This window comes from Haliaeetus leucocephalus, unplaced genomic scaffold (genome assembly GCF_000737465.1).
Source record: "Haliaeetus leucocephalus isolate CR32 unplaced genomic scaffold, Haliaeetus_leucocephalus-4.0 Scaffold284, whole genome shotgun sequence".
NCBI classification, from domain to species: Eukaryota; Metazoa; Chordata; class Aves; order Accipitriformes; family Accipitridae; genus Haliaeetus; species Haliaeetus leucocephalus.
This window is the reverse complement of record NW_010972720.1, coordinates 282,486-307,025: the sequence shown is the minus strand read 5'-3', so window position 1 is coordinate 307,025 and position 24,540 is coordinate 282,486. Positions and strand designations below refer to the sequence as shown.

Below are 24,540 nucleotides of genomic sequence, written 5' to 3'. Positions count from 1 at the left end.
ATTCAATGGACAAGTCACAGTACACAGCTGCAAGAAGAGACCAGCAGCTCTGATTCGGAGGGGGAAAAAAGTGTAGATCTCTCTCTGATGTTGCTATTTTCATGATTCCCACGGAATCTCCTTTAAGATTTGGATTTAAGATTCTAGGGATGATTGAAACAGCAGTTGAATTTATTATGCAGAGTGATAGGAGCAGCTTATTTAATTACATTTTACAAGATACTATAGACAATCTTGTCTTGAAAACAATGTTTTCTCTTCCATTTTCCATTCTTTTCCAGAAAGTCATGTTCTTTCACCAATTCTATACAGTCAGATTTTTTTCTGTTTGTGACTAAGGTAATACTACTGAAGATATTTACTTTAAGTCCACTTTAAGGAAAAGTGTCTAGTTTGAGAAAATACTGTAATTTTTCAAGTTGCTTTCAAAAGAATATACATATATCTGACAATACATGGTTTTTATACTTAGAGATTCCATTTCTCCAGGCTGGATCACTCCACACCTTTTTGTAGTAGGATTTACATTCTTGTTATTTATATATTCACTAAATAGCCACTAAATCCTTCTCATGGGATTAATTTTTCTTCCACAAATGCTCACGTGAACTTACCAATGTATGTGCTTACCTAGAATTTGTAAGTATACTTATTTCTCTTCATACAGATATAATTTGTTTTTTCTATGAACAGTGAAGACCAGATTCTAGCTTCTACAGATTTAACTGTGGACAAACCCCCCTCAATTCTAGGTTTCTGTGACATTAACTCTGCTTCCTGCAAGTCTTTTGTAACCAAAAGCTAACCTGAGTCCAACATATCCACCCACCCACCCTAGAGTTTTCTTTAGGTAAAGAAAGGAAGAACTGAGATTTTTAAGAACAATATCCAACAATCTTAACTCCAGCCAAGTTTTACTTCAGAAATAACTGACGAGTGTTCATAATTCCCTTAAGCACTTAATTAGCTATGCAGTTCCACCAGCACTTCTCTTTTTTTAATAACACTATGCTCTGGCAAGACATGAATTTATCAAAGCTGCTTCATCAATTAAAAAAAAAGGTTATTCCCAAAGCTTGTTCAGCTAACACCACCACAGTCACAGCTTGAAAATGCTGGTCACTACAAAGTGTCTAGAGCTTACTGGAAAGATGATATCTATTTTATTGAACTGATACATTTACCATACAATTATTGCAAATAAATGCTTAAAATATTTAAAGGTGAATTAGTAGGTACTAATGACACAAAGCTGCTTTCCATGATTCAGATGTCCAAATAAAATGTAGTAAATTCATAAGTAGCTATTCCCATGATTCAGGCAAGGCTATAAGAATAAGTGTTGTTAAAAAACAACAAAAAACCCCACCCCAAACAAACAAAAAAACCCCAGTGCAATGTTTCCAAATCTATCGACTGGAAAGAATAGTCATTTGATCAAACAGGTTTAGATAATGCTATCACTTCCACAGAGTCTCAGGACCCAAAACCAAGGAAAATGTCAACCCTTAGCTGAAACTTTAGCATGGTATTTACTACTCATGGGCTCACAGACAGAGCATGGGGATGGAAGAAAGAGTTAGAAATGTTTTGTCTGACCTCCTATGTAAAAAAGGCACACCACCTCCTTGGGTTAATTTTTCTTTTAAGTAGAACAAAGATGATACATACACTGGAAGAGAAATGCCTGAAGAAAGCTGATGGATGGAAGGTCTGACCCCATGAGGAGAAATGAAGACTCTGCTGTTTTTTATACAACCACTGTATTTTCTATTTTACAGAAAACTTCACTGATGCTGCCTCGGACCATTCTCAAAAATAATTACCTCCACCTGAAATGTTTTTTACTTTACCTTTATTCTGCTTCTACCACAAAAGCAATCTGAAGAAAATAATAATGATGCCTAAGTACTGATTCTGAGGAGCAGATCTGTAATTGTTCTAAGATTTAATAATGAAACAATCATTGAAATGTATGAAAAATTAAACAATTATTCAATAAATTCCACAGTATATCAAGATGCATAGCTTATGAAAATAGTCTGCAGAATTTCTTACTCTGCCAAACAATGTTTTGTGGTAATTACAAGCCACTCTGACAAGGCTAAATATTTATTGTTTTCTTTCAGATATTTGGCTACCAGTGTCACAGCACCTATGCCTGGGAAAGAAGAGAGTAAACAACCATGGTAAAAAGACCATGTAATCAAAATATGAACAGTGATTTACCAACCCTGAAATACACATACAAAAAAGACAAAGCAAGAGAAAGGAGCCATGAAAACATTGAAAGTAGACAGGAAAACTGTTTTAAGAGCATTTTATCTGCTAGAGACACTTGATATGAAAGTGTTGAAGTATCTAAATGCAATGACAGGTCTGTGTCTACTTCCACTGACGTTAAAATATAATAAATCATGAAGTTATTGTCTAAAGAGGAAATCCTACCACTTCAAACAGTGTATTTGGAATGTCTAGTAAAAAAATGTACCTCCTTTTCATGAAAGGTATTTCAAACTCTGCCTAGTTCACTTTCAGCAACCCACTATCATATTCTTAGTATCACCACCATATGACTGAAGCAGAGTCAAAGAAGCAGAGACAAAGCTAAATGGCTTGACTAGTATTTTAGATGCTGAGCTGAAGCTAAACTTTGAATGCTCCAATTCCTTCCTAACACCCACTCTGTACAGCACACTGTCAGGAAACAGTATCATCCTTTTCAGTCAATGGATCTTGGAGATCATGCAGTACATTGTGAGACTACGGGCTGAGGTTATAGGATACTGAGAGTGGCTCAAAACCCACAATGTCTCAGAAAGATAAATGTGTTCAAGAAGAGAGGATTTGTGAGCATGGAGCAAAAGATGAGGGAAAAGAAGCAAAAAGTGAAGGTGGGGGAAAAAAAAGAACTGAGACTGTAGCGCAAAGCAAAAATACCAAAAGCAGTGGGGGAAAGGGAGGCAAGAAGAATTGTTCAGGAGTGGTATGAGAATGATGGGAAACAGAATGATTTTACTCAGCGAGACACACCAGACTTTAGTAACCTACACAATAAAATGAAAAAGGAGAGGCCAGGGAAAAATTGGCATCAAAGATACATAACAATAGATTTTTTTTTTCATCATGCAGTATATCTTTTACTATGTTTTAATGTTATAATTCAGATGACAAATGCTCATCGTATATATATACACACACATGTGTATATACATATACATAAATTATACACACATACATTCAGTATGGTTAACATGATCCAGCTCCCATCTGGACTACATTTCCTGAGGGAATGCAGGCCAAACAGCCAACCACCTCATTCTCAGCTCAGAGCCTGAGGCTGCTGCCTTGTCCCGGGGGATAGACACACCATCACGTGCACACCCAGACTGGCTGCTAGGCTTGGGGAAGTGAGGGGCATGGGGAAGGGGGAAGCATCCTTGCAGAGTTGTCTCTCTGTCCAAAGATCAAAGGGAATGAGAAAGAGCACAGCTAATGCCTCAAGTGAGAACATGTGTGAATGTAGCATAACAGCGAAAGAGGGACACAGCAGAGGCTCGATCTGCTGCTGTCACCCTCACAGCACACAGAAAGGAACTTGAAAGAGAATCCAGTTCCTATCCAGAGCTATATAGCTGTACTAGAGCCTTTGCTGGAAAATCAGGGGTAATTGCAGGCTTTTGTGGGCTGTGCTTACCTGTCAAGCTGTCAGTAAATTAATCATGCAACTTTCAGCAGTCATTATCGATAGAGAAACTCAGCCAGCGCAAAGAACACAGTAAGACAGAAAATCACAACTATTATGACTGCAAGGGCAAACTGTACTATTTATTCATTTTTCTCCTAAATCTATTTTATGGCCAGACTCCATAATGAATGAGCTATATGACAGAAATCAAGATAAAGAAATGCTTTTTAAAGCATATACATGATTTATTACTTTGATATCTGTCTGCTTTCTTTCTTCTCTTCCTTTTCATATCTTGGACTGAAATAACAGAAGTTCCCACCGCAACAGTGTGTAGCTGAGCAAGTCACCTAGATACCGTAGATATGTTTAGACAAACTTCTAGACAAAGTTATAAATAAGCCTTGGATACAGCTATTCTCATTTTTGTTCTTCAGCATGTCTCTTTGTTCTCTAAGGATGGAATGAGAGTCTAGTGCCAGTGGAAAGACAAACTGATCTATGATGGGAGCTGACATGCTCCAAAATACTATTTTGGCCTTTAGAGAAGACAAAAGGGGAAAACAAGTATGCAGAGTTGTTAGGGGGAGGGATTCTGTTTGTTTTTATGCACTGCTTTTCTAAATCCCCTCCTAAACCCTTTTCCAAACATCCTCAGAACAAAAACTCTAGCAAAAAGTCAATATATCGTTATGACCACTTTGTTGTCAGATGTATACTTTAATACCTTATGCTTTAAGTATCGCAGAGCTATAGGGACTTCTAAACAATGCTCACTTTACTTGATACTTCTCTATCTGCAGATGTAATAGGAACATAGACTGCAAGCATCACTGAATATGTGACTTTAAAAGAACCGGGTCATGAAGAGGGTTTTCTTGGACCTCCTTCTACCGCCCTGGGCATGCACAGTCTTTTGCTGCTGCTCTCATATTTTCATCAACTCAAATTTAAACCTTTGGCTTCTCCTCTTTTGTGTTCCCACTGTAGGACTCTTTCAGAACCTCACTTCTGTGAGGGTTAGAAAACTATATCCCATCTCTAGCACAGAGGCATTTGCAAATAATTCCCACATCTCTCCCTCTCAGGTAGCAGTTAACAGCAAAAGGACCCAAGAAAAGTATAAAATGAAGCAAGTGCAATTATCTTCAGTACAATCTTCAGTACAGTCAAACTCAAGGAGCTCATTAGCTGATACTTACGGAGGCGTCACTCCTTTTGGGAGGCCTAATGCGTTGACAGAAATGGGTGGTGGCTGGGATGGCAGCATGGAGCTGAGAAAAGCTGCTGGAGACTGGCCGGAATTAGGAAATCTGGGAGTTGGAGACAGGCTGTGGGAAGGTGAAGAAAGTGAAGGAAGAGGAGGGGGTGGCGGAGGTGGAAGTGGAAAGGAATCACACACTGGATATGTTGCGGTTGGACTAAAGACAGGTGGAGGCGGGGGAGGAGGGGATGGAGAAGAAGGAGACCAGGCATATTCCCCTTCTGGAGCAAACTGCTGAGAGAAAGGGGGAACAGGCACTCTCCCAAACTGTTTCTGAGAAGCAGTTGGAGACATAGGAGAAGGAAGGCTGGATGTAGATGATCCTGAAGATGGAGTCACATAACCTGAAGCAGGGCTGATGTTCTGAGCAGCAATGAACTGCTTAGGCCGAGCATAGTTGAAGGAACTGGAAGACTGCATGGTTGGGGAAGTATGAGAGTTAAGAATACTCATTGGCACAGGAGAGGTGACAGACTGGCTGGACTCAAGCTCCTGGAAGGAGGGGGGAGGAGGAAAGGAAGGAGAAGAGGGAGGGTGCTGCTGCTGCTGATCAGGTTGCTGTTGGTGACGATACCACTGGCCACTTTCTTGCTCCAGACGAATTTGGTTCTGTAGCTGCTGTATTTTTATAGGGTCCCTGTAGGAAGGAAAAATAGACAAAAAGATGATCAGACATGCAGTGTTGGTTGGGGAGGAGGTAGAAGTTCCACTGATCTATTGTCTAGGAAAATCAGAAGGCGAGGAAAGTTCAAAGTGTTTGCATATCTTGCATAGCCCTATTTCTTCAGAGCTAAAACATTGCTATAAAAGTCCATTTTTTGAGCTCAAGAAGGGGGGAAAAAGTATTTGCCTAATAAAAGTTCAATTTGTAAAAAAGGTAAATTATAAGACAATTTGAAGACACTTAGGATATTTAAAGGAGCAATCCAGATAATATAAGTAATGGTAAAAATGTTGAATTTCTTATCAAGGTTTCTTTTCATTTCTTGCCTATTTCATTCAATGGCCCTCTTTCAATAGTAAGCCTCAGATATTTACCAAAGTGACAACTTCAGCCTTGATTTCTGCTGTAGGCTCTGTAGGGTGATCGGACAGACTTAATTACTGCCGTACTTTTAATGAAGCACTTGGAGACAAGGGACAAACTTTTGTGTGAGAACCATCCATGTATTTGTAGATGAGCAAAGAAGACTTCGAAGAAATATTTGTAACCTAAGGAAATGGTGAACTGAGCTTCCCCATGTCTTTAATCCCACTTTTTTTTCCAGGCTTTATTCTTAACTGTAGGTCCTAAACATATCTTAGTAAATACTGAATACAGTTCTGAGGAATTGCTAATTGCAGTACTATCAGCTCAAATGGAAATGAGAATTTCTTTTAGAAATGCAGACATCCACTAGCAGAACAATAAAGTCTAGAAAGCTAATATGCAGGAGCACTCAAAACTGTTAATTAATTTAAAAAAAAAAAAAAGAAAAGCAAAATGTTCAGCAGTGAAGCAAAGCAGACCATGTGCTAGCTTTTGGTTTTGTCCACAATACAGTTGTTTGAATGACATTGAGATCAAATTAACTGTGTGGTCTATCATCTTAAAATACATCAGACTGACTTGCTTAAAAATTGTCATGTTCCAGCTGGAAATCATAACTTTATCTCAATACTCCAGATGTCCACAAAGTTTCAGCATATGCACATATACCTTTTCTGTATATTTAATATATAAATACTTTATTATATACAAGCGTGTCATTGTTTATATATAATTTAGGTCATTTAAGCAGAAATTTTAGAAGCTGTCTGCTTAATGCATGGCATATGAATGTATGATTCTGGCACAATAATATACTTTTGTTGGTAGCAACAAAATTAGAAATGGTAATATCATCATACTTTCCACTCTAAGATTAATTTTGATATTCCAACCATCCACATTTCCCAGAAAATGTTTTCTGACAATAATTCTGCTTATGATCTCAGGCCAAAGGAGACTGTTCAGATAAGAAAAAGGGTAGAAAGATTGCTTAGGAGAGAAAACTGAAAAATCAGTCATTTACATTTAATGGTTGCTTTTTTCTTTTTTGTCATAAAGATGGTTCAATTCTAGCAGCATCAGTCATCTCACCAACAATACATATTTCAGTACTTAAAGAGGAGATAGCATTTTCCCTTTTAATTAAATCAGCAACAAAAACATCGAAATGTTGTAGTTCACTTGTAAATTTTATATTCATTTTTTACTGTTGACAATAAAATCTAAATAAAATCTAAATCCCTATCAGTTCAACTTTTCACTCCATAGGACATGGGCTGAACCTTATTCTTTGATTTTTGCTAAATTACATAAATGGGCTAAAGCAGCACAATTTTAGTTCCCATCATCATTTGACTTTCTTGGCTGATGACAGAAATACTTCAGGTCACCTCTGATTGGAAGGAGAAGGTTCTGTAAGATCACCACTTTCAGCTCATTCTGTATCTTTAGTCTGAATATTTGCAGACTTACTGTGCAACACCTCTAAAATTATTTACAAATAATACTTATTTTATTTTCCATCATAATCGCCCCCAATAATTTTTTTATTTATTACAGAGAGGCTAAGGTTAAAAAAAAATGGGGGAAATTCAGTATTATAAATGGTGCATTGAATAGAGAAGAAGCTTAGCTGTCTTCAACACTCATATGTTTACCCAACATGTGCTGAAAGCAAGTCAGAATGCCTCGTCTTGGGACTTTTTTATTTTCATTGCCAAGTCACATGGCGATGTGCCCAGCCAACAGCATAACACAAATTACCATCTATGGCCCTGTCAATGGTAAGTATACTACTACAGTGCCTGCCACTGAACTGCTGCTGTACCAGTCCGGGCAGAAGTAAAGACCAGATTCATGGTATGTCTACAAAAGGTTGGCAGGCAAATGTGAGGTTGCTCTGCTCTCACACTAAGCTTGACTTGAGGCCACAAGAATATACGTGCCTGTAAGTCAGGGTTTATTAGCTCAGGACAGCACTAATTCTATTTGCAAAGCTTTTGATCAGCTTAGGGTCCAGACAAAGCAAGTGCATATCTGCTTGAAAAATAACATGCAGACATAATCATTATCACATCAGTCCACGTAGCAAAAACCATAAAGATCTTTTTAGAGCAAATTTTCATTCCAGTGGTAGAAATGCACGATCCTTGTCTGCAAAGGAATGTTCTCCACCTCAGAGCTATTCTTTTAACAGCAGATACTGCCCTATACTTATTAATTTCTTGAGCAGATGTATCCTACGGATGTGTCATTATGAAGAAGAAAAAAAAAAGAAAAAAATAATAAAGTCACAAGTGTTCCTTTGCAATGACACCGACAGCAATGGAAGCTCTACATAGGTAGGTCCCTGAAAGATAATGCTGCTGTGCCACAGATATAGAGAGCCCAGCAGTCAAAATTATGCAAGGGAATTGGTATGCTATGTTGCCCTCATCAGTACGGAAACAAAGAAGGGAATTAAAAAGAGTTCAGTTTTTGGATTAGATTACAGGAAAAATTAGTTTAATTGTAATTACATCCTCTTTCCAATTAACTGAAATATGTTTTGTAATCCCAGTGTTTTAAAGGGCACATGTGCTTTCAGGGAACGCATCAAGCTTGTCTAAACAACAGAGAATAAAACTTATTTTCTCATGTGCAGTTTTTGGTTTTGCCAAAAAATTAATTATAAAAATGTAAGAATTAACATCTGGAAGTAAATTTTTAGTAAAATTCAATCAGTGAATGGCAAAAGTAAGTAATTTTAAAAATCACAACTAGGGTAAAGCAAATATTGAGAAATTTCGGCAACTTACTGAAAAGCAGGCCTAGTAGTACATAAATATTTTCAAAAGGTCTGCTTCAGTATTTATGATTTTTTTTTCCAATACCAGATATTCTTAACCAAGATTTTTATATACATTTTCAAATGTTCTAATAGGTATGTGTCCTGGTTTCAGCTGGGATAGAGTTAACTGTCTTCCTAGTAGCTGGTACAGTGCTATGTTTTGAGTTCAGTATGTGAAGAATGTTGGTAACACTGATGTTTTCAGTTGTTGCTCAGTAGTGTTTAGACTATAGTCAAGGATTTTTCAGCTTCTCATGCCCAGCCAGGGCACCTGACCCAAACTGGCCAACGATGTATTCCATACCATGTGACATCCCATCTAGTATAGGAACTGGGGAGTGGGGGGCAGGGATTCGCCGCTCGGGGACTGGCTGGGTGTCGGTCGGCGGGTGGTGAGCAATTGCCCTGCGCATCATTTGTACATTCCAATCCTTTTATTACTACTGTTGTCATTTTATTAGTGTTATCATTATCATTATTAGTTTCTTCTTTTCTGTTCTATTAAACCGTTCTTATCTCAACCCAGGAGTTTTACTTCTTTTCCTGATTTTCTCCCCCATCACACTGGATGGGGGGGAGTGAGTGAGCGGCTGCGTGGTGCTTAGTTGCTGGCTGGGGTTAAACCACAACAGTATGCGAAAACAGTTAAAGAAATGCAAACAGTAAAGCAATAATATTTTAATGGAAGCAGATACTTGTTGCAACAGAGGTGAGGTTTCTGGCCTGCATTGCCTGTAAGAACAGTTGCACAGTTTTGGTTCTGGGCACTTGGAACTTGCTCAGTAAGGTGATGATTTTCAGAGCTAAATGATAGTGAGAAACATTTGAAAAGAGATGTTCAAAGGGAAGACTAGAGACATTAGGTTTCTTGGTGGGCAGCTACAGAATACTATCTTTTTAAAAGCAAAACACTCTGATTGTATGAGAAAATAGTAGACAGAGGTGATCAGAATCTTCTCTAAGGATGCCAATACATATGGCATATTTTAATAGTTACTCAAGAATTCATGATCTGAGGTATGCACTTGGTTTAGATCATAATAGGCTTTTTCATCTTTTTATGCCACTTTCATAATGTTTTTCCTTCCTGATACCCTCTTTGTATCACACTGTTTTGAAATTAATAGAGCAGTCCTCAACTTTGAGAGCTAAACTGGTAACAACCACCATCAGGAACCATAACTCCAAGTGCCTGGACACAGTGCTATGGAGGAGGGGAGGTAGGTAGATGGTTGTACATCTCTGAAAGTCTCAATAGTAACTGGCTGCTGGATTGCAGGGATGTTATAGCAGATGGCATTTTCAGGGATGCAATAAATCCTTCATACTGAAAGTTCCCTGTCAGTCTCATTCACAGGTTCCCAATATTAGGATATGTACCAGCTTTATTTTTACCTTACATCTCTGGGTTTGTGAAGAGCATAAAAAAATTTATTTAGAGGAACAATGCCCCTCTCCTGGGAGGCACCCTACTATTTGCAGTTTTCCAGACTATCTATCTTGGAGGGTGATGTTCTCCAAAGGTAGGGGGATGCTGTCCAAGCCTTGAGGGAATCAGTCGTATACAAAATGAACCCTATCCAAGTAGTGTCTACCACAAAGTGTGGTAAGTTTATTCAGTGTTTTACAACACAATATATGAAGTAGATTGAAATAAAGCACCACAGATAAAGAACTGCGATTAAATAAATTTTTTCTATGTTATAACTTTTTAAAATTTCTGATTTTGGCCGTCCTGATCTTAACAAAAGAAAAGGAGCAAATGGGAAGCAGATGAAGAAAAGCAACTTTTTTTGAAAGAAAGAGTCCTATCTATTTCACGTATGGAAGAATAACAGGCTCACTTCTACCTCAAGTCATTCCTGAGCAAAAGCAGACTGGCCCCTTCACAATCCTACCAGTGATCTGCCCTTCGAGAAACAGACAGTGCAGTTCTACAGCAATATACAAAACATACCTCTGAAACAAAAGTACAGGAATATTTTGAATGAAAATAACCAGAATTAACCACAACTTTAAAAGCTTGAGCTAGTTTTCTAAATTAAGATTTGAAACCAATGCCAGAAAACCTCTGTATTTGTATTTTGGTGTAACAACTACTTGCCTCCATGAAATCTACCTTCCAATGAAGGCCTAGCTTTAACTCAATACTACTGCTTCAGAATAATGCCAGCGCTCTACCAAAAGTGAAACAGTCACCATCATGCTGCATTAAAAGGCAAGGGCTCATCTCAGGTAACACTGACTTCCATGTCAGCAAGTATCTGTGTTTAGATATATTTATATATGTATATATTTATATCTATACTGAGATATTTATACAATAAAATCCAGGATGGAATATTTTTTCGTAATTTATTAAAATCAGAATGTATAACGTACCGTTATATCTCTGTAGTTCCTTGGCAACCCAACTGCATAGCTGCTAGGCAAAGAAGGAATGGAGAATTGGAAGCAGTGGGAGCTTGGGAGCTGCTGTGGTTCCCTCACTAGATAAGACTCACAGTGCTTTGGCATCTGTGGCTCTTGGGCAGCTCTCATGGCAGACTTGCCAGGTCTTGTTAAAGCTAGCTCTTGAACACACTGGTTAATTTGCTTTCTACAACCACAACATTTGTATTTTACTGGTATAAACAGTACTGTTGAAAATGAGTCATTTTCTAAACTTCTGACAGTTACTATTTAAGAGACTGAAATGCACATACCAACTCATCCAAAATCTGATAGTAGTCACTGATATCTGGAGTTGTACTCTGACAAAATTCCTAATATAATTTAAGGCTTTCCACCAGATTTATCAATGGTTGAGAGTTGTTAAAAATGAAAACAACAACTTAAGCTAGCAGTGAATTAATTAACAGCTGTACTGAAAATAAATACTCAGAATACAAAAGTAATTCCAACTAAACTGTCCACTGAAGGAATATCTACTCATTTTTAGAAATGTTAAAAATGTACATGTATGACAAGGCAAGAAGGTGAAGTAAAGGGAGAACGGATCCCCCTTTTTACGAAAACTCCAGTGTTCAACACAGACAGACTTCAGGCTGTATTAATATAAATATGTTTACTCAAGCATTAAGTTTCCTGATGCTGAGCAATCCCTTATATTGTAAGCAAGAAATGTGGACTGGTTTAAATCATGCAGGTGTTCACATTTACATAAGACTGGAATTATCAGTTAAAATAAGAACTGGGGGAACTGGACGGACACTGTGTGGAAAAACAAAAACCAGCACCAGTTTGGGTTCTACCCTGCAAACATTCAGAGATATTTTTTGTCTGTACTAACAGATTTCAGGGAGGATGCAGGTTGTCACTTACAATTTAATCCTTGTGCTGAATAACTACAGAGCTATAACTAGGAACCATCTCCACCACCTGCAACCTTTCAACACTTTTATTAGTTGCCCTTCAAAGCTTAACAATTTGAAAATGCAGATACACGACAAATAACATTTTCCATATTTCAGGTTAATATACAGGAGTGTTTATAATTAATTTCACTGTAACCTAATGCACTCTCAGTAAAATCAGTGTGGTGCAAGAGCCAACACAGGTACTGTATTATGAGCACACTATGAAACTAAGCTTGACTTTTCATCTGAGAAACTTCATACACACAGAAGAGAAACGCAAACCATCTGCATTGCATCTGCATTTTGTTTGTGAAGTCTCTTGTAAGGAAATCCTGCTGCAATTTGGCTGTTAAATACTTTTCTGTCTATCCTAAAAAGTGGCAGTTGTACCTGTGCCCATTTTCCATTATGGTTTGATTATCTGTCAAAGGCATCAAAGTAATTTCTGTACTAAGGAAACCAACAGTAGTGGTACTGCCAGTATTCATTGAACACGAGCAATTCTTTTAGAGACAGGAACCATTTTTCATCTCTCTATACCACTGCAGGGACGTTTTTCAAAACATGTACCAGCAAGATAACACGTTTAGCTTGGGTACAGAAAGAGAGGAAATTGTGCTCTTGTGCACATTCATTGTTCCCAAAAGTCATAAAGACACAATACAGCTTTAGTAAAAAGGCTAAACTTCATATCTCTGGTAGGGTTAGACCATAAGAATTAGTCTGGTAGTCAAAAAATCTGTCTGGTTTCGTATTTCAGTAGTGTTACACGACTAGTGCATAGAAAATCCAGTGATGGATGTAACAGTTAAAAAAATGACACAGATAACAAGTTTTACTGAAAAAGGAAGCAAAAATTGTTACGTTATTAATGGGTAAATTGTTACAAGCCATTAATAACAACACAGGTTCCAATTTACAGCTGAATTGGCCCAAAGTGTAGGAAATCATGACCTGGAATGCAGGAATGAACTGGTCTGCAAATGGACAAATAGATCTTCTGCCTCTGATTGTGCTATACCATGTGGAAGGTTATATTCTGTGCTGATTAGTATATACTCAAAGAAAATATGGGGAGAAAAAAAATATATCAAAGATTAAAAAACTGTATTAGCCTAAACCCAAAAGTGAACAGAAAAAAAGATGGATGGCCACTCTTCCTCTTCTAGATGTAGTATGATACGTTTTCTCAGTGCTGCCACTGGAACAGCACATGCACAGTTGGTTTGGGTTTTTTGTTTTGTTGTGTTGTGTTTTTTTTTTAATTTAATGTATTTGATTAACAGGATGCCCTATAAATCATCATATTTCATCTACCACTGGCCACCAAAGTTAGATTTGCTTATTTTTATGCCTACCCACCAACAGTTACAGTGGGCTTAAAACTGGACCTCCATGCTTTCAATATTAACATTCCAGTATCTGTCAAGTGTCTATTCTTTGGGTTACACATAAAGACAACTGCTTTGTACTACTGAAACAGACACTTTTGTGAGGAAGAATGAACATCATATTAAAGGGAAAAAAAAAAGTAGCTACTGGATGTTCTGATATTAAAGAGAGCACACAGTTGCTGTCAGCGTGGTTTTTTTGAAAATTAAAGCTTTAACTATGTTTTAAAGCTATTTGAAGAAGTTAAGGTAGTTTTAGAGCCTAAATTCTAGGCCCTTTTACCAGCCATTCTGTATTCACAAATAGTTCTGACATTTGAGCAGGTTGCTGCTTCATGTAAAGCTTGGATATTATCAGCTGACATATCAGTAGTCTATGTTACTGAAACTCACTGGAGGTATCCTATTCTTAAAATATCATATAAAAAGGAACCACTGGAAAGGAAATCAATACATACATCTGAGATTCTCCCACTACAACAATATGACTTACTCACTTCAGGTGTCAGCACCCTCTTAGTATCATAAACTTTTAGTACTATACCATTCTTGCTGAAGTCCTTCTATTCACACAAAAATAACCCCATCAACAGCATACACTAACTTTTAAGGAAGGAGGAGAAGCACCAGGAAGTAACAGCAACTGCTAAAGACAGTAATAATCTCTCAGCCTGGTTCTCAGGAGCATTGAAAAGTGAAAATAACACTACAGCATTACTCACAACTTCTGTGACATTTATTCAACCAATGTAATCCTAACACAATTATATCTTGTGCTTGATCCAGTGCAGGATGCTATATCCCTGTCGTCCAATCTAGGTTGGTAATCTCAATGAAAGTTATGGCAGTGAAAAGAAAGATACTTAAACGGATGAGTAACTGTGTAGTGACTCTGCACGCTGCAAACTTCCTAGGGTATCTGAAGTTACTGCCGTATTAGGGATTGGTATAATCCAGAGACATTAGCAGATCTATTGGGAGAATTTTTCTTGCCAGATGCCCTCTTAGCCTTTTAAAAGCACTAGTGAAGCCCATCTCATGCATTAATTGAAGAAACGACAGCCTTTGACTGCTTCCCTGCTGTTGTTCTCTGGCACCTGAAACAGGGAACAAATAACTACCCCTTCCATGTTACATAGCTGCTTGGCTCCAGCTGCAGTTAAGAGTTTGCTCAGGTATGGACAAACTGCTTCAACTTTCTTCCCCAAACAGGCTACCTGATAGACAAGCCCTGGTTAAATGAAATAGTCACTTCGTTGTAAAGAAACTGAATATAAAAAATAGCTGAAGTGTCCTCAGTGTTTGCACATGTTGCAGCACTCCACATAAATATTTCTGTAAAGAGTTGGCAAATGCTCAATCTATTCATGCCCAGCAGACTCTTTGTGGGCTACACTCATCACAGAGCAGGATGTAAACTCCAACATGCACCGGCAAAACAGCAGCAACAGAATATCTTAGTATTGAAACTTCAATTACTTTCAATTAGTATTGAAAATGAAAACACTTGACAGTGTGGCAGATGCACCTTATGTCAGCTATTGCATTTAGAAGACTGAAAAGAACTGTTTGTAGACTTGGCTGTAACAGTAGACATAACTTCATCTGCTCATGTAGACTGATAACATCTTTTTGGTTTATTGCATTTTTTTCTTATCACCAACTTGCACTGATGTCAGTGATACCTGCCTGATGAATACTTCTGTGACCTATTTTGTATCAGGAACAATCTTTTAAGATGTGGATCTCCATTCATCTTGCTGGACTAATTTTGAAAATAAAATAGAGTTTATAGGGCACTGTCAGTTGTTATTTAGCCAGACATGTACTTCAGAAGTGTGAGTTTTGAGGGGGGGTGGGGTGGGGTGTTGTTGTTTTTAAAAGGCATCTTCCCCAAAGTATAAAAGAGACAAGAAAAATTACAATACTCAAAATGTTGCTAAAGCACCCTTAGACATGCAGAGCTACTACTTATTACAACTGCATGATAAACTTAATTATAATGAAGATGTCTTAGCAGAATCCTAAGGACTAAGTAGGCTTGCAGCCTTACTCCATGACTGAATTCTACACCTCACTGTAATTTCCCCATCACTTGTTATAAAACAAAAAATGAATACCTATCAGCAGAATTACTGAGCAAAGGCAAAATCCACCCATAGTGTACAAATGTCACTGCAGTCAAAATATACTTTTAAATATTCAGAATATATTCTTCTCCTGAACAGACTGAACAGACTTCAACAGACCTAATCACATTCCCTGTCATCACAAAGAGAAACAACGTATCCTGAAATTACACACATTTGGACACAGACACTCAACTTGAATTAGCTTCTTGCGCTGGCAATAAATAGTATTTCCCTGGTAAATAGATGAATTGATTTTACAGTAAGAATTTAACTATTTTTTTTTAAACTGTTAGCTAACTGTACAGTGCATTGTTCTGGAAAGCTTCAATGGAATACATCACATATAAATCACAGAACAAATAATTGTTTTTGTACTTTTGAGTGAAAATATATTCCATAAAGATGATTCACTTCAAGTACTATTTATTTCTTAATATATCAAGTAACCTGGGAGACTTATACAGTAAGGACTTCTTCCTTGAATTAAGCTGTGCCTTATGTGATGTATAATGATGTAAAAAAGAAGAAATCATACAGGTAAATTATGTAATGATAAACACTTGTTATGGCCAAATACTGTGCCAGTGATTCTGAATGGCTGGTCCCTTCTCTAAAACTGTTTTAAATCTTGCTTAGCTCTCAGTGAAAGGAGTCAGCCTTCTTACCCAGAGAAAACAAGAGGAAGGACCAAGTTTCATTTTTCCCAAATAAAATAGTAACCAACATGGTGACTGGCCAAAAACAAGGAACCATATAGATTGGCACTTCTCCTAAGAGGACAGTAAGGACACACCTGCATTTGTGCTTTAGCTTGGATCAGAAACGTGCTTTTGAAGCAAATCTCTAACTGTTCCCACTTGCTTGTTCTCCAGTTCACATCCTGGAGAAGCCTCTCAAGAACATGAACTGATTTCCTGTCAAGTGAAACAAACGTAATAAACTCCAGCCACTAATGTGCTTCTGTCCATGGGAGCAAACTACAGCTAGTCCAGTGAAAAAAACCCAAACCCCAAACTCAGTGACTCTGAAATGTGTAGTGTAGATATCATGACCTCAGCACGTTTTTTCACTCTACAGAGCCACTCTTGTTCCTGTGTATTACTTGCTAGTGTAGGCTATACATACGGAGTAGGCATATAAACTAGGATGAGGTGTCTAGCTAAACCATACAGTCTAGAAGGCTTTTAGAAAGAAGTGTGTATACCACAAGAGATTCTGGCTTTATATTTTGTGTAAGTCTCAATTTCTGGGAAGTTAAACACATGTCTTGCTAAACAAATATGCTAAAAAATAATCTTTGTTTAACTTATAGGGCTTCTTGAAATGTTTTTTTAAGTGTACAGCATATTGATGGGTAATATATTAAAAAAATAGGGTATCATGCATGTTATTTAACACTTGCACATTCAGAGACAATGTGTGGACACATCATAGACAGCAATTTTACTATTTTGTATGTTGTAGCACAGATTTTACTATTTGATTGCCTGCAGCTGACCTCCAGAATTCAATTAATTCCACTCTTTCCTTCTGCCCTGCAGTAAAAACGTCCCAGACAAAACAAACATGTCTTGTTTGTCTTCAGTTTGATCACAGGGTAGTGTGTAAAAAGCTAGTTACAAAGGGAAGTGTATTCCTCAAGATTTAAACCCATTTTTTCTGACAATTATGAAGGAAGATTCTCTCTTCATGGACTCATCATTTTGATGACTCATGCACCTTCTTAGCCTGGAGCTGGACACTCTTGTAGAAAGAACATTGGCCTAGAAACAGCACTTGTCTGATTTGAGGGTCCCAAGTTATTTTTTCCCATATTTATTTATTAAGATTAGATTTATGTTAAAATGAACATTCCAGAATGGATCATGAGAAGAGTGGTGTATCTATTCCTACAGTCAAAGTCAGTTTAGTTTATCTTGACCAACAGCGTTTATGTTTTGTCCTTTCTGAAAAAAGGTTTCACATTGAATAGTTACTAGTGTGCACAATATATACAAATTGTTTCCTTAGCATAACTAGAGTACTTAAATTACATTTGGAAACTACTGGTAAATCACTGTTAGTAAATTGAAATAAAAAAAAAATAATCGATGCTTTGTTTCCATTATTTTAAGTGCTATTAAGATGTAAAAGTAGCTATACACATCTTTCACACTGAAGTCAACACTATCTGTATGTAAAACCTTTTCTTCAAGTATCACAACAACTTGGACTCCAAGCTATCCTTTACCTCACAAATAGCTGAGAGAGCAAAAATAAAAAAATCTTACCTGGCTGTGGTTTAATAAACAACCTATAGCTCCATATTGAAAATGTAATTTTGGACTTGTAGGCTATGTCAAAGACAGAAGGATATTGACAATACCAAAATTGGTAGCACTACAGTAAGCATCACTGTGGATCATATGTTTCTTCCTATAGGAACCATGAGATTCCACATGATCCCCTGTTCCTCTTAGCATTACTCAGATCATCGTATAATGCTGGTCTGTCTTCAATTTTTCTTCTCACTGACCTCCCTCTCTCTAACTGCTGTCTTCTTATCTGTCTTCCTGCCTCTACCCTTGGGCTATCACCACTTCTTTACTATCCCTTGTGAGCTCCACAAGTGCTACCTAGGGTGCACAATACCAAAATTCATGACTTTGCCTTCTCCCTCACTTCATATGCTAGCTTCTCTAGAAAAGCACACTTCACTCTTCAGAAAACAATGGCCTAAAATACCCCCGTCTACTACAGTTTTTCTACTGTGAACTAAAGGATAGTTATTCTAGGTATTAGAACCCACATGATCCTTGTGTCTCTGGGCCAGTTTACTAAAGCTACTCTGTAGTCACAAATAAAACTTACGCAGTACTTTGATCCTGTTTCTCATTTGAAGGATCCCTCCATTCCATTTCCGTTTCAGGGAGAAACCTCAAACACAGCACTGAATAGAAATGTTACATAATAACAAAAGCATTTGGATTATTTAAGGTCAGCTAACTGATTAGACAATTCATACAAAATACCATGACAATTTTTTGCAGAACAAGGAATAATTAAATGAAAGTCAAAAAGATATCGACACCAGAGAGTATTTTAAAATATTGTAGTTTTTGTCATAAAGGGTAAAATAAGGCAAAGACATTTCAGTTCTCCAACTAGTTGTGCCATATATCAGGGAAAGTGAGCACCCAGATTTGCAGAAAGACTGAGCTGCTTAGGATTTTTGTTTGGAGGAAAATAAGTTTGTTCCCCTACAGTCATCCTCTTTTGCATGCCAAGACTCTAACGAGGCCATGTACTTAGACTTACCACATTAATTACATTCTCACGCCCTAAAGGCAATGTTGTCTGAAGCTGTCCATTTTTCGTTCATTTCATAAACCATCAGAGACTGTAGTTTTCCAAATGGATTTCAAGACTTCAATATTAAAGTTACTTAAATAATACCTAATCCACCAGGCCTTAGTTTTAAAAATGGGGAAATAAACTTTGCTAAGCAAGAATCAATAGCACATAATTCTTGCTGTACACTGTCCAGGCAATACTTCACAAATTAGTTATGTCTGATCTTCTACACTAGGGATAACTTTTGCCCTCAAGAGCCTAATACTAGAAATGGCATCTCATGATCCAAGGTTTTTTGTTTTGTTTAAATTTGTCTTATGTTTAAAATCTGATATTTGAAATTAAGAGCAATCTGTAAGGCAAAAGGCCTAGCTTGATTAATATACTTCATAACTGCAGGAAATGTTTTTTGACCCTTAGTTGACTCAAAACATTTTCTCATGATTTTTTAGCAGCATGATCTACTTCCCTAATGAATCATTCAGAATGAATGAGAAGAGATCTGCATACTTGGAAATAGCAACAGAATCTTGCAATCATTTTGAAATCCTCTATATATTAAATAGCTTTATATTTTCAAAACAAGATCCAGATGTCTAAAACAATGATATTTGATTTATGATATGCCTCAAAGATCATTTGCCTTTTTCTTCTGGCCTTGCAGCACTTCAGTTTGCTGTCATGTTGCTCTAATTCTTCTGGTTGAAAGGAGACACATAGGGAAATGTTCTCATCATCTCATCTTTGGCATCTCACTTACATGAGTAGTAGTACAGCCTCCTAGATAGTCAGTGAAACCTCCAGAGTGCAGTTAAGAGTGTGTAAATTAGATGCTAAATGTCAGAATGTATGAATACTCTCTTAAAGAAGCGTCTTTAGAAGTCATCCCAACAAAGCGCAGGCTTCGAAACGAAGACAGGCAACTCAGATTTGAGCAGAAAACACATAAAATGTTCAACACATCCTCAGTAATGCAGATAAAAAGAACACTACCCAAAATTCTTTCCCCTGCCCACAACTTAGTAGCTCACCAGTCAACTGCAGATCTCATTATAATAATACATTACATTGTTTCACAGTCACACTAGACTTAACGTTTAATTATTAAAGTACCAATTTTTTTTTCATATGCATTATGTAGTTAACTAGTATGACAGCTCTTATTTATCAGCAGCTAACAAATGTACTCAGCTACTCTATCAAGATGGGGAATATTCTTTTAGGCAGACTTAGTATCAGGGAGGATCCACAGTTCCAACACTACCACACCCAGCTGGGGTCACCATGTAGGAGTAAAATTAATAGAAAAGGTCAAATTGTTTAACAGCATTATGAAGTCACATTGTTAGAGTCAGGAAGAAATCTTGTGATTATTTATCAACACCATCAGCTGTAGAACAAAGAGTTGAAAATAAACCAGACAAAAACATTTTACTCATTAAAAAGGAGACTCATTTACTCATTTAAAAAGTAGTCCTAAAGAAAAGTCAGAGAAGGTAATCAACAAAAGATATGCCAGACTGATTTTAAACATCACAAAAAAAGCACAGTATCACACTGTATTCCATATGAAGATGAATGCAAATACTTTAGACCAGAAGATCAGACTGGAATGCATATGGCAAGACTGGTTTTAGTCACATAGGTTAAATGTGAGGACATCTGCATTGCTAAGACTAAAAGGACTCGGGTCAATGTAAATAACATCCTTGTACTTTGTGTTCTTCAAACAATCAGCCAAATAGTTCAATTAAAATGTTAAAACAATGCTTTTCAGCACAGAAATACATATGTATTCTGCTAAATGCTAAAAGATACCCTAGAGTCTTCCTATGCACCAGGAGCAAATCTGGTATTTATTTTTCCCAAGTTCAACCTGTTTTATTTCAATAAGATGCCCCCAAATCTTTTTATAATTATTTCCATTGCTTATAAACATAATCTCCTGGTATTAGTAAATTAGCTTGGCTAAATATAGCAAGGAGCACTCATGTTTTATGGGGCATTTTCTCTGGTATGCAGCTAACATAAATAAAATGAGCAGAGAGAAGTTGGCAGTGTTCCACTGACATTACATCACTTTTCCTTAATAGGAAACCTCTCTGCAACTTAACGTCTTGCTTTAAACACTCAGAAGTGTCCACAAAGTCTTCAGTGAGGATCATCATATAAGGCCAGTAGTTAGCCGCAAAGGACTAGAACATAGAGCTGGAGCTCCCAGTACAACATTGAAAAGAGAAGTTCTAATGAAAACCATCTTTAAATTGTCACCAACTGCAGAGCAAGGGAGTTGCATAATCTCTAACAAAAGATACGTGTAAAATGTACATAATTCCAGTAAAAAGCAAGGGATGAAGTTCTAATTCCTATGACTTTACTTCAGTAGACTCAGGATTTCCTCTAGAAACCTTAGAAAGTGACAAATTAAAAAGAGAGGCCTAATCCACCAGTCAAAAGCAGGACAGAGACACAAGCATCTACCATAGTTTTATTTGCTGTTTGCTCTTTGTGATCCTGAAAAAGACAAACCCTCTATTTTATGGTACCATCAGTACCGTCCCTTATCTCTAGTATGACATTATTTTGAAGAAATTAGTTAATTATTGTAAAATATTATATGATATTCATTTGCTAAGAGCCAGATTTTGCCACCCATATGTGTTGAGTTTTCACCACAAATAATAGGACTCCTTGACCGTACACAATGAAAATAAATGTGCAGCAAAACCCAGTGGACCTACAAGGTTTTTCTGAGAAAAAGATATCCTTGCACTCAATTTTTTGCATCCATTACTAAGATTGCTAGACTTCATTGTTTGTGTCATATATTGACAGGTGAAAAGCAATCAACATCGTACATGAAGAATAGAAGTGCCCAGAGAAATTTATGTTCATGCTGTAATAACATAAACATAAATTCCAGTTATTGTATTTGTAATGCACAATTGCTGAGCAATAATCTAAGTCCAGCTTCAAGTCTGCATGCAGTATTTACTGGCATGGAATTTTATTGAGAGCATAATTTATTTAGGCACTTTCACACACACACACACACAAACACAAAAATGTATTTACCACAGTACAAAAAGTCAGGGTAGGTCATTTTGTCCTCTGCTTTTTCCAAAAAAGTTTGAAAGGAGTTCACTGAGTGGTTCCTACTGCTTTTAGTGGCAGCTGTGCAGCATACAATCTTTGAAAATTTACAGTAAATGTTGCCATGTTTATATCAGTGACTCTCAGGAAAGACAATGCTAATCAAGTAAAGGTATGCAGCAAATAAATATAAGATGGAGTACACTGAATACCACTGTGAATGCTCTCATTTAGGAATCACGTGGTCTTACAATACCATGGATTCTCTGTCCCTCTTACTCAGTAAGATATCCCCAAACACTTCTGTGTGCCCTTCCCTGTTCTTTCCTACCCAGTTGTGATGGCACAACAGTTTAGGACCCTTACAGCAGAAGGAGCAAGTGAATTAAAAGTTGAAAGTAACCCTAGAACTGGGTGGATTGGTGGCTTTCTTTGTTGGCTGGGGGCTTTTTTTGTGGTTTTGGGTTGGGGGTTTTGTTTCATTTTGTTTTTTAAACTTGGATTTGTTCACTGCTTCAGATTAAAGAGCAGCCACCCAAAAGGTTCTGCTGGTGCAACAGAAGGGTGGTGCTTGTCCAGGAACAAGCACCTGAAAGCTGGACCTCTCACAGCTCATACTGCCTGGGAGGAAGTCCTTTCCAAGGTAGGGTTTGTGAAACCATACCTTTAGTTTGTAATCGTGAAGGGCAAGAAAGAACTTCTATATCCACTTTACTTCTGAATGGCAGCGTCTGAGCAAGATCTTTGTGTTTTAATTCACATACACATTTTTTAATTCAACTGCCCTATAATTAATGAAGTCTTTAATGGAAGCAAAGCCAAAGTTTAGGTTATAACACAGAAAAGTGATTTTAAACTGGTTAGCATGTACAATGAATAATTGGAGTAAATTTCACCTCCATTGCTGGAACTATCTAAAGATTTCAAATAGAGGGTATTTGTGCAACACTAACACACTCTCACCAAGTGCACACTACAGGCCTTCATGTCCCTATAAATGAAGACATGTAGCTGAAGACTTGATTGCCTGAATGACAAAGGTATAAATAACAATATTCACTTGACCAGTTTCATCTTTGTGTACTTTTGCTGATCCATGAATTGGCTTCTTTAGGTTTACTTTATTCTAAAACCATATGCAGAATTATTAGCATCAGCCAACACTCATTTTCTAAAATATAATTTTAGCAATGGTTTCAATTAATGCCTAGCTTTCAGAAAAGGTCAGGGAAAGCAGAGGAATTAAGTTAGACTCTAAACACAATTTTAAATAATATGACAGTTATATTTATCTAACATTAATCAAATCTTAGTTACAATAAAACTTCATCAAAACCTGCTGATTGGACAACACAGTTCCTGCTAAATAAGTTATTACAATTCTCTCTTAAGTTTCAACTATTGTACTGTGTTGCTCTGTCATTTTGGAAACAGAGAAAACATCTGCTAAAATGAGCTGTAATGGAAAAAATTCAACTGCAAGTCTCTCACTCATCCATCCCAGCACTATTATTATGCAAGTTAGCCTGCTATATATAGCAGCTACAAGAGGAACTGATATGCTAGCTGGGCATGTACATGTTGAATCTATCATCTTTTTGTTCTATCACAGAAAAAACAAGCTGCAACAGCTTTCCAAACTTGTGTAAATGAAGTCAGGAATTCAAACCAGTAGCCTGTGTGTTCAGGCACACAGACATTCCACTGAAACTAATGGGAGCAACAGTAATTAGTAGCTCTGAAAATCAGGCAACTTTTGTATGAATTAAACTTCATTCAATCAAATTTGAAAATTTACATTTAAAAATTCATCCATGTATTACAAGAATTTGTTTCAAATTTTAGTTTGTGCTTTAGGAGTAATTTTTTAAGGTGAATTAAGTACCTCAGTAATTTGCCTTTACGCAAATGGCACAGAAATACTTGGAGTTGCACAGGTTTCATACCCAGGCCCCCATTTAAGTCCAATCAGTGGTGACAGAAATGGAAAACATCTGATTAGCATTTGGTATTGTGATTGAAGTGGGTCAATCTCCACTCTCTTCCTAGAAAAGTTGTCACAAAGTTTAAATATACTACCTTCATGTCAACCTTTATCAATAGATTTAAGCAGTGAAAACACAGAAATTTCTCTTTCATGCCTGGAAAATGTCCCTATACAAAAAGGAGTGTGGGAAATTTTTTGCAGATATTAACTAAGTGTCCCTTGGTGTCACACTGGAGTCTCTTCCAAGTTTTAATTAAAAATTCAGATCAAAGGGAATGCTTATCATGGCATACAAATCCAGGTAATTTAAATAACAGCGTTGAATGATGTCATCTGCTTCAAAAATTGGAATATAAAAACCTTCCCATTAAGGGGTATGGCAGAATTTCTCAGAAGCTCAGGAGAACTCTTTTGCTAAATGACCATGGAAAAG

The 24,540-nt window shown here is 37.1% G+C and overlaps 1 protein-coding gene across 2 annotated transcripts in view; it reads right to left on the bottom strand.

The window, feature by feature from the left end:
• Positions 1 to 24,540, bottom strand: part of PALLD (palladin, cytoskeletal associated protein) — a 215,056-nt gene that overhangs the window by 33,164 nt on the left and 157,352 nt on the right. For both annotated transcript variants that reach the window (XM_010569939.1, XM_010569938.1), the window contains one exon: positions 4,891 to 5,589. In XM_010569939.1, the coding sequence (XP_010568241.1) occupies positions 4,891 to 5,589 (699 nt within the window). The remainder of the gene's footprint in view (positions 1 to 4,890; positions 5,590 to 24,540) is intronic.